Raw genomic sequence first — 15,451 nt, 5'->3', positions numbered from 1 at the left:
CACAGCTGGAGCCAGTTACCTGGAGTGTGGACGTTCGGTCCTATCCGTTTCCTGCCCCACCAGAAGCTGCTGGAGCTGTCGGGCTCCCACTGAATTTGCTTCAGTGCCCTTTCCCCTCCTCCGCCTCTTGGTCTAGCACTGAGGCCCCGCGCTCAGTGACTCTGGTCTGAGAAGCTCGGCTGGAGTTTCAGGAGGTTTTTCTCGTTCGGGTGTGTCTCGGTGGAGTAGAGCGCTAATGACACTGATACTGCTTCATGAAGATGCACGGTGTTTTTCAACCATTTTCAGCCTCTTTATTACCAGAAATTCATTGGAGATACCCGTTCCCTCCCTCAGATCTCACTAACTTAGACTCTAAGAACCAACGCCCTGAGCCCAAGGATTATGCCCTTTTCATTCTAGAACCGGTGAAGGCAGTGGCACCCCACTCCAGCACTCTTGCCTGGAAAATCCCATGGATGGAGGAGCCTTGTAGGCTGCAGTCCGTGGGGTCGCAGGGAGTCGGACACGACTGAGTGACTTCACTTCCACGCATTGGAGAAGGAAATGGCAGCCCACTCCAGTGTTCTTGCCTGGAGAATCCCAGGGACGGGGAGCCTGGTGGGCTGCCGTCTGTGGGGTCGCACAGAGTCGGACACGACTGAAGCGACTTAGCAGCAGCAGCAGCATTCTAGAACAGCCCCCGACTACCAACCAGTAACACCATGCATTCTGTACTGATTCAAATAGCAGCATCCCCTTTTGGATACTGTGTTAGAGTATACACTTGACCCCCAGTGTCTGCAAGGTGGAGAGGACCTCTCCCTGTTTACTGAAGAGGAAACGGAAGCTTGAAGAGACTGAGGAAGCCCCCGCCCCCAGTCATACCCAGCTGAGTGGTGGAGCGGGAACACGGACCCCGGCCGTCGCCTGGGAACCCTACGGTCTTCTCGTGTCAGCCCCGCCACTTCCTCACCCCTGCCCCCACTCCGTGGCTCCTCACCGCTTTAGCGGCCACCCCGACCCTCACGCTCACCTTGCATGAGGCTGCTCAGTGAGCCTGGGGACGCCTGCCCCGCTCCGGCCCAGGGCTGTTAAGCTTGACATCACCCCTCGTGGTGTCCGAGGGGAAATGGTGCCTGCGGCACACTTAGAGAGTGGTGATGGCTTCCAGATGAGCTGGTGATTCTAAATTTAACACGCCTTTTGGTACGAGAATTTCCACTTTCTCCCTTCCACCCCTTGGCATTTATGTAATTAGAAAGCATGCAACAGGAGATGGTTTGTCACAGCACCGCTCGGGATGAAGGCTGCTCCGGCCCCGTGGAGTACATCCTTGTGGAAAGACTTTGCAGAGTTTATTTGGACAGGTTCAAAAATAGTCCTTCAACAATACATCAGATTGAACCACGACAAGTAAAATGTAATTATGGCTTGGTTACATTAAAAAAAAAAACAAACAGTGAGGTTTGGGGAAGGGAAAAGCAGAAGTACATAGATATTGCCTTTATTCTCAATTTCTGCATCTCCTGCAGGCAGAATTTCAAGACCGCATCCGCGGATCTTTTGAAACACACGAGGGGGTGACAATCCAGGAGACAGCTCAAGAGGGTGTGTTCCGAGGCCACTTCTCAGAACAAAGACAGACCTCTGCACAAGGCCAATGCAGCCTGATAAAGGTTCCCCCAGTGGGTCCCCAAACGCCAAAGTCATTCACGTAAATGAGTTCAAAATACATATTGTTCTGGGCCAAATCACACAGTGTCATATTCAGACCCCGCGTATTTGTGTGTGTTGGCAGGGCAGGCCGCTTCTGGGGCGCCGCAGCTTCATCCTGGGGTCCTGGGCCCAGCGGGGTCCCCACCGCTCTTTCCCCAAACCCCCGGTTCCTGCTATTTGGTTCCAGGAGGGCAGGCAGGAAACAAAGCTTCACAAGCCCACAAGGGAACAGGGCCCCAGAGGATGTGAATGTCTAATGAAACTTTAAGTAGAACAGAATGTGACCCTTTGCCAGCGCCCTGGGACTTTCTGAACGCTGATTTGAGACGGGGGCCGGGAGACGGGACAAGATGGAGCACTGCATGTGGGACCCGTCTCTGCTCGGAGTACAAGGCCGGAATACAAAGTGCTCTGCGGGGAAAGCAAACAGCCAGTGCTTCCCTTGGCTGGTCTTTGCCCAGAACTACTCCCCCACAGAGCTCAGTGGGGTTTCTCAAAACACACCAGTGGGGTTTCCAAGATGCCAGGCAAAGGGATCCCTGCAAATAAATGCCTAAAACCTAACAATTAATGAGACCAAGAAAGAAGTCGGACTGCAGTGTCCATTTCCACTCCGTTTTCTGCTGGCGTATCTGAAGAATTAGAGGGCAGTTGGGTTTTGTCTTTTTTGGAAAAGGGACCTGCTAGTCTCTCTGCCTGAATAAAGATGGGGAAATAGGGGGGATGGGGGAAATAGTAACTTTTAAAGCAAGTATGGAGTTGACAAGTGTTAAGAGATGAAAGAATCTGCCTGCAATGCAGGAGACACAAGTTCAATCCCGGGGTCAGGAGGATCCCCTGGAGGAGGACACCCCACTCCAGTATTCTTGCCAGGAAAATCCCAGGGACAGAGGAGCCTGGTGGGCTGCGGTCCAGGGGATCGCAGAGAGTCAGACAGGACTGAAGCGGCTGAGCAAGCACGTATGATCATGGAATGAAGAGGGGAAGTGAGAAACAGCAGAACGGCTGTGGTAGGTGGGAGTCACGACCTTACAGTCCTGGGGGCCAGCCCATCTGTGGGCGTCGAGTGATCCACAGAAATGAAAAACCCCTGAGAGCAGAGGAGCCTGGACGCTTTGTGGGGCCCAAGCTGCCTGTTGTGGTCTAGGGCACGGCACACCTTTCTGGGAAGGGAGCCGGGTGAAGGCTGAGGAAGGAAGGGAGAAGGTCGTCCTTTCTTGAATCTGCTCACTGCGATACTTGCAAAAACTGTCTAATCAACATTCCCCACTGGTAGAGACCCCAACTCTATCCTGAGGCTCACTCCGCTCCCCCACATCTCTGTGGCCCCTGTACACTCTGGCGAAACTGACTTCCTGGTGGCTCCCCAACAAAAAAACACCCTGCCGTGATTCTGAGCCTGTGCAAAAATTACCTCCCCTCTCTTCCTGCCTAGAAGGTCCAATCAACTTCAAGCCTGCGCTCATATCCCCTCCTCCTCTGCCAGGCCATCCTAAGGATCCCCTTCGCTCTGGCTGCCCTCTGTCCACACCCCTCCTCAGCCAACGTCACAAGAGTTTGTCTGTCTGTCTTTGCAGCAGACTCTCAGCTCCTCAAAGGGCATCTTGTCTTTCATCCATTTATCTCCACCGCCTGTAATGGTACTGAGCTCACTGTAGATGGTCAGTAAACATTTAAAGGGACGAGTGGGATCAAGTCCTGCCCATCTTAATTTCATTAACAGAGAGAGAGAAATAAGATACGGAAGTCTGACTTCTGAGGCTCTGCACGTTCCCAGAATAATCTGCTACAATACCCGCTTTGTGTCTAGCCCCCCTGATTCAGGTGAAACCAAAGGGACAGACTCACAGAGAGGCAGCGTCACTGGCCCTTCTGTCCTCGGACTTCTGGTGCCACACGAAGATGAAATCAACCCCAAACACGGCCTCCCGGCCAGCCGTGTAAGCCAAGACCCTCCCCCAGTCCCCGGGCCAAAGCCCCCAGTGCTGAGGCCTGGTCGGTGGGCGCCGAGCTCCCTGAAGTTAAGAGGAACTGGGACATCGATGGGGTGAGCCACCACCACAGTGAGGCTCCTACCTGCCAAGACAGCCGGCCGCCTGACTCGTCACAGCAGACGCGGCTGAGACGGGCTGGCCAGGGCCAATGGTCAGGACGACACACGGGCTTTAAACAACTAACTGACAGAGCAAGCAGGGCTCCTCTGGACGTTCATCATCTTCCTCAGACAACACACCACACTCTCCAAGCTCCGATTTATGAGGTGGAAGCAGTTCTGAGAACTACACATCACGGGGCGAGCGGGGAGGAGGGCACCACGGCTGTGCTTCCGGAAAGGCTCTGAGAGAGGCTGGGGCCAGGCGGTTCCAGCTGGGGGCAGTTCATAGACTCCTGCTCACAGACCCAAGGCAAAGAAACGCAGGCCACGCGCTGGGCTGCCGATTTTAGTTTAATTTATTTCTTTTAAGACCACCTCCTTGCAATTTCCAGAGAGAAAATACAAAACAAGAAACAGACTTGGTTTCAAAGACGTACACAGTGTGCGAGCTGAAAGCGTTACTGGTGACGGGTCACGGAGAGTGCCGGCTCACTCCGGGGCACTCCAGTATTCCTGAGGGATGCACGTGGTTTCTCCTGCCCTCCCATGGGGCGCTCTCAGGCGAGTCACTGCTCCTGCTCCTGGAAAGGAAGGGCACGCCGTTAGAGGTGCGCACGGCCTTCTGACGAGCCTCTCTAACCCGCCGCTGCGGGCAGACGCACAGGGTCCTGCCAACGTTTGCCTGAAATCTGTCTCCCTCACAAGAGGACTGTCTGCATCCCACCAGCTTCTTCAGAGTGAGAGGCTCCTCAGTCTCTGAAGGAGGAACAGGAAAGGAACACAAGAGGACTGACAGGTGGTCCCTGGATAACTCACCTCCTAAAACCCATCAAAGGGACGGGTCCCAGGTGGGTGGAGAGAGCACGGGCCTGCAATCAAACAGCCTACCAGTACTTGGAGCTTTGGCAAGCTCCTAACCTCGGTAAAGTTCAGTTTTCTCATCTGCTGAACGAGGGTCATAAAACCTCTGTCGCAGATCTCCTGGGAGAGAGGTCTAAAGAACACAAAGATAAAGCACCCAGGGGGCCCCCGGGGCGTGGCAGGCGCTCAGCAGTCGTCACCCCGTGTTATGAGCACGCTGAAGAAGCCCCAGCCAGGGTTCCGCTCCTCTGCAGACTAGAGGGTGAAAGCATCGGGGCCCAGACTCCAGTCCAGATGGACATACAAGGCCGTGCTGGAGCAGCACGCGCGAGGAGGCTGTGCAATCTCTAACGGCATTTTCCACAGTAACTCCCAGCCATTAAACATATACACATGTAATCACCCCTGAGCCATTTATCCATGACAACTCAGTTGGAACAATGAAAACATTTCACACAATTAAAAGACCTAAAGTTCCCCTCCCTGTTCCTTTCTGTTCCCCTCCAGACTCAGCTGCGGGGGGAGACGGGAGAAGCCAGGAGCAGGGAAGCTGCCCGCCATCAGTGCTGGTGCCACGCAGCCACCCTCCGCGCTCGGGCCCCTGGGCACCCACCCTGGCCTTGGCGCAGGGGCGGGTCATGACGACCGAGGGCGGGCCTGCTCGAGGCTCTCCCACGTCCCCCGCTCCCAGGCCTCTCCCCAGGCCCGCAGGCTGGCCAGTGGGCAGCCGGCAGTCAAAGCACCTTCTCAGATAGGGGCTCCTGAGCTGGGACATCCATTTGTACCCCATTCTCTGCCCTGCTTGTTATTACGGTGGAACAATGGATGAGTCAGTCACCCTTTCTTGGCTGGCCTTCACTGTAATAACCAATATTTCTGTTTATATAGCACCTCAGAGCTTGAAGATATTTTCATATTTAATCTGCACAGCAATCCCGTAGGCAGAAATGACCACCCTCATAAGTGAGAAAAGAAGGGAAGAACTCCAGAGCACCCAGAAAGCACACACGGGGGGTGTCCTGGCTTCTGGGCTCTCTCCCCTGGTCCCCGCTGCGGCCCAGACCAGTGATTCTAGCTCGAGGTTAACCAAGAAGGCAGGTGACTCTGCACACCCTGAGAACGAGTTCTTCATGACGGTGGTGTTGTGTAACGGTGATGCCTTAGTAAGCCTGAGGCCCCGAGGCCATGAGCACATCTAGTAAGAGATACAACTTACTTCATTCATTTATTTTACATTTATTTGAGCACCTACTTTGTTCTAAGCCCCGAGGATACAAAAATAAACAGCATCTCCGTCTGGAGGCTGCTATGCATAGAAACTTTTAGGAAACATGATACGCCCCTTCACTGGCGGCAAGCGTTAAACTTTTGCATCTTATTTGCATCCTTAGAAACTCTTCTGTAGACAAGCCTGCAGCAGAATCAGGCAGGACTCCCAGTCAAGAACGTGCCCTCTTCAGCAGAAAGCAGAAGCATGACTGAGTTCAGATGTCTTTAGGTTTAGCCTGAAAGTGTGTGAGATGTTTGCTAGGCACTCTGAGATCCTGAACAAAAGTGCTGCCTACAGAAAGGAGATATTTGATATGAATCTGCTTTACTGTGATGATTCAAGTCGAGGCAGGCTCCTGAGCACTTAGGAGCTCAGAGGTGCCACAAAGACCTAAGTTTATTTATCAGTTATCTGCGCTCTAAAGAATTCTTTGGGGAGTCAGGAGGAAGAAAGAGAAGTATCAATTCTGTACATACTTTGACATATTTTCCATGTAGAAGGTACGGAGCCTGGAAATCATGCTGACAATTGGAGTAGGCCATTCCCAATCCCATTCCAGAGCCAAAGGCTAATGGCCACATTCTTCCTGGTGAGCAGAAAAGGAAAACCCCAAGAGAGAACCGTGAAGAGAAAATAAAGCTTTCCTCTGGCTTCAGTACATTTGTTTAGGGTTCAGTAAACATTCAACATGCATCCCGCTGATGACTGTTATATGCCAAACATTTCTGTCAATGTCTCATCACCGGTCCAAAAAAGGGAGAGGGGGATGAACTAAGTACCCATGTTATGAGACTTGAAGAAGCCTTAATAAGTGGTACAGCATGAAAACATCAGACATAGGTGAACCTTTTAACTTTTCTATGCCAGTTCTAATCATCTGCTCATTTTAACTAATTCTTAAAACTTACCATAAATAATACCAGTGAGGTCTTTGAATTTTTAAGGTATGTAAGAACTTCACCAGTATTTACATATTTTGATTCTACTAAGTCACAAGGTTTATTTAAGCTAATGCCACAGATGATTACTTCACATCAGCACCGGGTTCACTGGGATTCTCCGGTTGTGTATTCTCCACCAGCTCCTCATGGAAAGAGGTCAAAGTGACCCCTATGGCTTCTATTCAAAAGCCAAACTTCAGAAGTTCTCCCACCGAATGAAAGGGACACTGCCTGCCTTTGCTCAGGAGAATTTCTGGCCAAAAAGCATATTTATTTCTGGTCTACTTCTTTTTATTACCAGCAGGACTTTTGTTTTCAGGCTGCTTTAGAAAAAATTGTAACTAATTAGAATTATTTGACAGTGTAGATTTGGCCAAATGACTCACTGGCATAAAGTACAGGTTTTTTTTAAATGACATCATATTTAAGATATCAGGCTCCCTGTCTTAGTGCCCAGGGGGAGCTCTGGAGATGCCCACCCCGTTCTGACCTTTTTTGAGCCCACTGTATTCGTCTAGCTCATTTCACAGTGGCCTACCTAACCGCATACATGGATGGACTGGCAGCCAGTACATACACACTAGGACGATATGCGCACAGGTAGTAAGGCACACTTACTTTTAAATAGGGTAAGTGAGAAAACAAGTCCTAATCCAAAGCCAGTACCTACAAAAGAGGGAGGAAAAACAAGTTAAACACCTTCATAGTAACTTGACAAAAATAAAATGAACACTTCATAAATATGAACATCTACAAGACAGATTTTTTTAACTTGGCAGAGAGACGAGTTTCTCATTTCTAACTTTCCTTCTTGTCGTCAGAGGCTCTGTCTATGCCTGTGGTCCCCTTTGCCTCACCAGGGGATAAGAACTTTCTCCCCCGTTCTGTCTAGACGAGTCTCAGGGGTGGGGGAACAAGCCAGGAGACAGTTCTGAAAAGACTGTCTTTGCATGGCTTGCAGACAGCCTCCAGCACCTCAGGCTGCCGCTCCACCTTCCCCGGGCACTCCACGGCCTGCACGTCAGGTAAACACCCTCAGCGGGAAGCTCCCCTGGCTGTTTCAGCGTTTTGAGTGATGGCAACGTTTTGAGGAAGATGGAAAGGAGCGATCCAGAAGAGCTGCCAAAGGCTGTCACAAGTCAGAGTCCAGGCAGGGTTTTTGGAAAGCATGTCTTCAAACAAGGATATCAATCCCCTCTCCTCGCTGACTCACGGGGCACTCTTAGCCACCATCTTTCAAGATGAAAAAACAAGTGCAACCCTGTTTTAAAGATCTGGTAGGAAAAAAAAACTTTAAATACCTAATTTTAAATCAAACTTCACAGGAACCTTAAGCTTGGGGCCAAAAAAAAAAAAAGCTAAATCTTCATTTTGACCAATCTTTCTCAACCTTAGTCATTCTATTGCTTTGGTCATAATTTATTTTCTTTAAAAAAGAAAAAAATCATTAATGAGTATTTAATTATATAAATTCAACTTCAACTTAAATAGCACCTATAATCACAGATTTGAGTGCTAGCTATACTTTTTCAATAAGGCACGTTTTAAACAAATGCAGAACAATTAAGTGTCTGCCCCATGGTCCAACAGACTGACCAACTTCTCAATGAAGCACCACATAAAGGTCCCAATTCTCACCGGCCTTAATGGTTCTCCAATATGTGCTGCTGAAATCCCTGTCTAACCATGAATGTAGGCTAGGCAGTGTGAACACTCAAAGCACTCCTCAGCTAGCAAACCTGACCTTTCTGCCCCAAACGCGGAGAGCTTCATCTTAAGCAAGTAAGCTAACCCGCACCTTTTGTGCTTCAGCTGTGCAACAATCTAGTTGATGCTGGCCTGATGAAAGTGTTTATGTTATTACCCAGAACTGAGTTCTGATCATTCTCTCTTACCCTCTACATGTGGCCATGATGCGTTTCCTTCCTATGACTGTATCCTACAAAAATATGAATTTTAGTTAAAAATCATTACTTTGTACTGTCTGACAGACCCCGCACTAGGTACTGTTGCCCAGCTTTAAAATGCAACACCGAAGATCTCTCATGTCATCCCAATTTCCACGCAATTTAATGAAGTGATGGAAAACCAGTCAGTTTACAGACCACAATGGTTAATCTCTTTCAGGCTGACATAAGGAGAAGGAAAAGGAACAAACATCAGTCTCTCCCATGGGTACCCAACATTCCCTCCCTACTCCACCAAAAATTATCTTTTAAACCAAACAATACCCTGACATGGTATTATCCCCCAGTTTCCAGATGCAGAAAATAACTTGGTCAAGGACATGTTTAGTTGGTGGAAGAGCAGTGAACGGGGCCCACGTCTGCCAGACTCCGAAGCCACTAGATCCCCCTACAGCCTCAACCCCTGAACAACTGATACCTCCCAAGGGAAACTGGAGTATCGAGATTCCTAATGCCAGCGAAGCAGGACTCAGCCAAAACCAAAGCGTGCCTCCCATGTGACAGCCCAGGCCGCGAGGCAACCGGGGCTGCGACAAGCCCACACAAGGCCAGCTGGGCCTGCTCAGACCCGTCCCCGGGCTGCTCCTGCAGCACACGCCACAGACACAGGTCTACCGGGAAGGTGTGCCGCCAGGACTGCAGAGACGCAGCCATCGCGACGGACACTCCCCAGCAGGAGTCTGCTGTTGCCTGGTTTTTTAAAACAGCATGGGCTTCCATTGCAAAGTAACTCGCCTCACCCCCTTGCAGCTGGAAGATGAGTAAGACAGTAAATTGGTCCTAGAAAATGAGGTAAAGAATTTGGACTGGCCCACAGATTTCAAACCAGGCAGTGGGATGGGGAGGGAGGCCAGCACAAACACAATGGCTCACAATCAGAGCGTCCGGGCTTCTCCGTCTGGAAGGCAATTTCTTGGCAAATAAATCAAAGGCCCAAAAGGAAAATATTTCAGCACTTTCCTTGTCCCTCTGATTCCATGCCTGCCTCTGTTTTCCCCCAAGGAAAGAAAGCTCTCTGATGCTCAGCTTTTCCTAACAGGAGATCAAGAGCGATGCTAAAGCCACTGCTACCAGCTATCACAAAGAGGAGAAAGGCTTCAACATCAACCAGGACAAAGCAGAAAATCTTTCTTCTCTAGACTTCATTTAAGTTCAGGTATATGCCCGACCACTTCAACTTTGCTACTATTAAAGGCGCGCGCGCGCATGTGTGTGTGTGAATAAGAGTCACTCAGTCATGTCTGACTCTTTGCGACCCCAAGCTCCTCTGTACATGGAATTATCCAGGCAAGAGTACTGGGGTGGGTGGCCATGCCTTTCTCCAGGGGATCTTCCCAACCCAGGGATTGGACACAGGTCTCCCGCATTTCCGACAGATTCTTTACTATCTGAGCCACCAGGGAAGCCCTATTAACGGCATTTACCTGCAAATATAAACTGGGATCAAAATCACAGTTCAGACTAGCCTGAAGCAGAAGTATACTCTATGCTCTTAAGTTGAGCTGCTACATCTTTAATTCTTATGAGTGATTTTTTCCCCTCCATTTCTATATTTTTAAGACACAAAATACCAAGTCTGCTCCCTTCAGAAAAAATACCACAGAAGATGATGTTTAAATGCCAACGTTGTGAGTTAGCTATCTCAGTTATTTAAGAGATAAATAATGGTGGAACTGCTGATGAGTTTCACAGGTTCAAGTTCTCACATGCTCAATTTTCTTTTAAAAGGCAACAAGTTGCTTCAAAGAAAGTCCCACCTGATCAGGGGACACCAACTGCGCAGCTGTTTCCACTAAAGATTGGCACCTCTAGGCCAGGTTTAAACTTCATAACAATAAAACATGAAAGGTCTGTCTTACAATAAAAACAAACCAACATGGAAAAAGAGAAGAGTTCTCTCAGCCTTTGGCCACTTCTTTTTTGTTGTTGCATTTCAAGTTCTCTTAGAAGAAAAAAGCCAGAGGAAAAAGTACAAAGCATTTTTCACCTTCCCTGGAAGCAAATATTTAACTATGAATAAAATTTATATAACTCTGCCTCCCCTTTTAAGACTGTTCTTTTGGCCCGTGCTGTCTGGAATGACAAATAACTCTAAAGTAAAGAAATGCCTGACTGTAGGTGCACACCTTTCTAATGGCAGAGCCCACCAAGGGGAAGGTGGGGGACAAGGCAAAAAAAAACAAAAAAAAACCCCACCCCCCAACAGAGAAGCCTTACGGAATTGACATTAGGCAAGAAGCCCATGCTCTGAAACCATTTCTTTTGGAGAGGAAAAAGAATTGGCATAAATTCTTTCAAAAAGAAATTATTCCAAATCAATCTAACCCAGCACTTTAATGCATGCTTAATGCCCAGAAGGACATCATAAAACGGGCCAGTAGATAAACACACATTTTTAGAAAGAAGCAATTCCTTAACAGTTCATCTGATACTACCTTAGTAACAAACAACAGAGAACTCACCCCACTAACCACATAAAAACACTGCCTCATCCTATGCCCAACGGGATTTTATAACAAATTTAAAAGAATAACAACTAACAGCAGTATACCAGTGTACACCCCAAGCCACATTTGTGTGTGCGTGTGGCGTGGGGGAAATCTATGTTGACGGCCATTAATGTGACATATGGACAATTTCTAGTCAGTCAATGTAAGTTTTTAAGAAAAATCTTTGCTCTTACCATGCCACATATCATGAAGCTTGACTTTACTGAAATATTGAGAAAGCAAACATAACCAGCAAGAATGAAGCAGCCACATAATCTGACTGCAGTCCTGAGGTACAAATGTTTTTTGGGGGGGGGGCTATCCTACAAGGCACGCAGGACCTTAATTCCCTGACCAGGGATTGAACCCAGGCTCCCTGCAGTGGAAGCATGGAATCTAAACCACTGGACCACCAGCGAAGTCCCAGAAACATACTTTGGATGTTAGTGCCTAAGCAGAACAAGTTGGAGAAACAAAGGTCCCTATGGAATCAACTTTGTAGAAGTCGTAATTGTCAGCGAACATTCAACTGAGGAATAACTCGTTGGGGGAAGCATTAAAAAAAAAAATCCTCAGAAAGTCACGTAAAAAACATGTCCATGAAAAACTGATCATAGGGGAAAGACGACCACAGATCTTTTATTTATCAATAATTGATTATATAACTAAGATCTCACTCCAGCTTATTAACATTTTAACAAAGCTCCTAAATTCCTAAGTTCAAAGTGTAGTTATCAATGCTAAATTTTTGATCTACATCTAAAAATTAAAACTGCAAACCAAAACTCCATTTTACTGTGTATGATAACATATCAAGATGTAATAGCAAACACTTAAGTACCATATTCAACTGGCAGTTTACAAATATGAGAAACTACAGCAATTATAAGCAAGTTTTTAAGGGTGTAGGAGCCATATGCCAAACAACTTTATTCTTAAATGACAGAAGAAAAAGATACAGCTTCCAAAATAGGAGAGATCTACTTTCCCACTGCGTGTGATGGCAAGAGCACTGAGGCTGCTGGGAGGCTGGTCCAGTTCAGAGCCCCGGGCCGTCCTCAGCAGCCAGCCCTCTGACCTCAGGTTCGGGCTTTAGCCTCACCTCCCTCAGCGTGCTCGTCTACAAGCCCCGCTGCGCTAGGAAAACGTAAGGTGTCTGCAGTCTGACACGGAGTTCAATAAATGGTAATAAGGTCTGCCACCTCTCTAAAAACACACTCAAAAGACATCAAAAGTGTAACCTAAGGGTTAATCCTCTATTAAAACACAACTCTGCAGGAGGATCGCACTGTGGGTGAACCACAGCTGAAAACTGGAATCCTTTTTACCCACTCTTTGCATAGCTGACTTTTTTTCACAGGCATTAGCAACTGTTTACAGAAATACATTTTTTTTTTCTTAAACAAAATAGGGGATTCCTTCAGACTCATTGCTGAACTAGAACATGTTGCTTTAAAATACAACATTTTCTGAAGTAGGAAATGGCAACCCACTCCAACATTCTTGCCTGGAGAATCCCATGGACAGAGGAGCCTGGTGGGCTATGGTTCATGAGGTCACAAAGAGTCAGACATGACTGAGTGACTAAGCACACACACTGAATAGGCTGAATAATGCCTCCTCCAAAGATGTCACGTCCAATCCCCCCAAATCTGTCAACACAATGGCTTACATAGATTAAAAAAAGACTTTGTATATATGACTATGTTAAGGATTATGAGATGGAAAAATTATCCTGAATTATCTAGGTGGTCCAGTATACCTGGAAATGTCCTTATAAGACAGAGAGGGGAGTCAGAATCAGTAGCAGATGTGACAGGGAGGGGCCACAGTCAAGGAACAGAGGCATCCCTAGAAGACGAAAAGTCAAGGAAGCAGGTTCTCCCTAGAGCCTCCCAGAGGCCCTATTGGCACCTGCTTTTAGCCCTGAAGATGCAATTTTTGGACTGTAAGAGGAAAATCTGCTTCAAGTCACTAAGTTTGTAGTGATTTGTTACAGCAGCAGTTAACACAACATTGTAAATCAACTATACTTCAATAAAACAAATTTAAAAATAAATAAATAAAATAAAATACAACATTTTCCTAGAGCTGTCTTGTGTTTAATAAAGCTATATTTATGCTTTGCACATGGATTAATATCAAACTGACCTATTTATAATGGGTGTTCTTTCCTGTTCAATCATGTTTCTATCAACAATATTACAATCAGCAAATGCATTTGTTATGACAGAACAAACAAGAATGTGCTTTTATAGAAAAGTACCCTTGGGACTAAGTTTAGTGAGAATTACATTTCCAAGAAACATTCCTGATTTATGAAAGATGCTCAGGGCCCAATTTATGAGAGGAAAAAAAATAGTTTTAAGTCAACTCCAAACTGTGTTACTTAATCCTTTGAGGCAAAGACAGATTGTCCCAGGTGTCCATGTGTAAATGCCAAGTCATGTGAATTAACCCAGAAAGTGTGCCAGACCCACGGTCCAGAGATGGTAAATGTGGTCTGTGTTAATCAGCTTCTCACAAGTCAACACTGCCGCAGGGTGTGCAGGAAACAGGCTAAGAAGGTGGCTATTTCAGAAGACCTTAACCTCCCTGTGCCTCTCAGACTACACAGAGGCTGAAACATCTGTAGGAATTTCCAGGGTGGACATCAATTACCAGGATTCCGATCAGAACAAGTAAAGCAGTCGGTCAAAAGGAGGAGACAGGGAAGGTAAATGTGGAAGCCATTACCGTACTGGTGTGCTGCTTCCAGAAAAGTCAACTCGCGACAAGGGTCCTTTAAAATGAGAGCATATAGCACACGATCCGGCTTTCAGAATTCCGACAGCTGTGTGGCTTTTCAAGGACGCACAAAAGAAACATGGCTGTATACGTTTTACTGAAATATAGTTTATTCACATGCGGGCAGGGGATGCGGGAAAATAAGCAGCTCTGATGACTAATTTTTAAAGGGACATTGAAGAAAATGCAGAATTACTAAGTTTTTCAAAAAACACAATCAAAGACGCCACTGCTGTTGTTTAGTCACTAAGTCGTGTCTGACTCTTTTGTGACCCCATGGACTGTAGATGCCATGTATTGCGGGGAAGGGGTGCTTTGGGGTTCCCTGGTGGCTCAGACGGTAAAGAACCTGCCTGCAATGCAGGAGACCCAAGTTCAATCCCTGGGTAAGGAAGTTCCCCTGCAGAAGGGCATGGCAACTCACTCCAGTATTCCTGCCTGGAGAGCTGCATGGACAGAGGAGCCTGGTGGGCTACAGGCCACGGGGTTGCAGAGAGTGGGACACAACTGAGCGACAAACACTTCCGAGGTACTAACACTTACAGAGTGGCAGGCACTGGCGTTGGAGAAGGAAATGGCAGCCCACTCCAGTACTCGTGCCTAGAGAATCCTGTGGACGGAGGAGCCTGGTGGGCTGCTGTCCATAGGGTCGCAGAGAGTCGGACACGACTGAAGCAACTTAGCACGCATGCATGCATTGGAGAAGGAAATGGCAATCCACTCCAGTGTTCTTGCCTGGAGAATCCCAGGGACGGAGGAGCCTGGTGGGCTGCTGTCTATGGGGTCGCACAGAGTCGGACACGACTGAAGCGACTTAGCAGCAGCAGCAGCAGGCACCGACGTACCAGCGTTCCCATGTATTATTTCATTTGACCCACAGAACCACCTATGAGGTGCATCACGATCCTGACTTACAGAAGGGAAACAATGTACAGAAGGGGGTGAAGCGAGCTGCCCGAGAAAACACAACTAAGACAGAGAATGCAGACCAGGCTGCGCGACTCCAGGGCCGCGGCGCTCTTCTACCCGCGGAGAAAACCTCAGGGAGGGGTCGGTCAGAAGGGCTGCAGGGAAACTAGTCTATTGTTACATAGGACAACAAAGGGTTTCTCTGGATTGTAGCACTTTGCATGGGTAATTTATGACTTTGTGAGTCTTCAATCCCTCAAGAAAACAACAGAAACCCAGATGTCCGATTTATCAAGAGTGATAACAACCCCCCCAAATTACTCAGAATCAAGGAGAAACAGGCCACAAGTCAAGCTGGGAGGGGCTTCCTTCTGGGCACTGCCTGGAGAGGAACGTGCCTTCCCTCCCTACACCCCCAGCCCCTCCTCCTCAAC

General features: G+C 47.8%; 1 protein-coding gene across 1 annotated transcript in view; it reads right to left on the bottom strand.

The window, feature by feature from the left end:
- Positions 1-4,131: 4,131 nt before the first annotated feature.
- Positions 4,132-15,451, bottom strand: part of MICOS10 (mitochondrial contact site and cristae organizing system subunit 10) — a 33,472-nt gene continuing 22,152 nt past the window's right edge. Inside the window, exons 2-4 of the mRNA XM_065927489.1 lie at positions 7,484-7,531; positions 6,401-6,510; positions 4,132-4,374 (exon numbers count right to left, since the gene is read on the bottom strand). Of these exons, the coding sequence (XP_065783561.1) occupies positions 4,360-4,374; positions 6,401-6,510; positions 7,484-7,531 (173 nt within the window). The 3' untranslated portion in view covers positions 4,132-4,359. The remainder of the gene's footprint in view (positions 4,375-6,400; positions 6,511-7,483; positions 7,532-15,451) is intronic.

The sequence above is a fragment of the Muntiacus reevesi genome, chromosome 3, assembly GCF_963930625.1.
Source record: "Muntiacus reevesi chromosome 3, mMunRee1.1, whole genome shotgun sequence".
NCBI lineage: Eukaryota > Metazoa > Chordata > Mammalia > Artiodactyla > Cervidae > Muntiacus > Muntiacus reevesi.
This window is presented reverse-complemented; position numbering and strand designations above follow the sequence as displayed.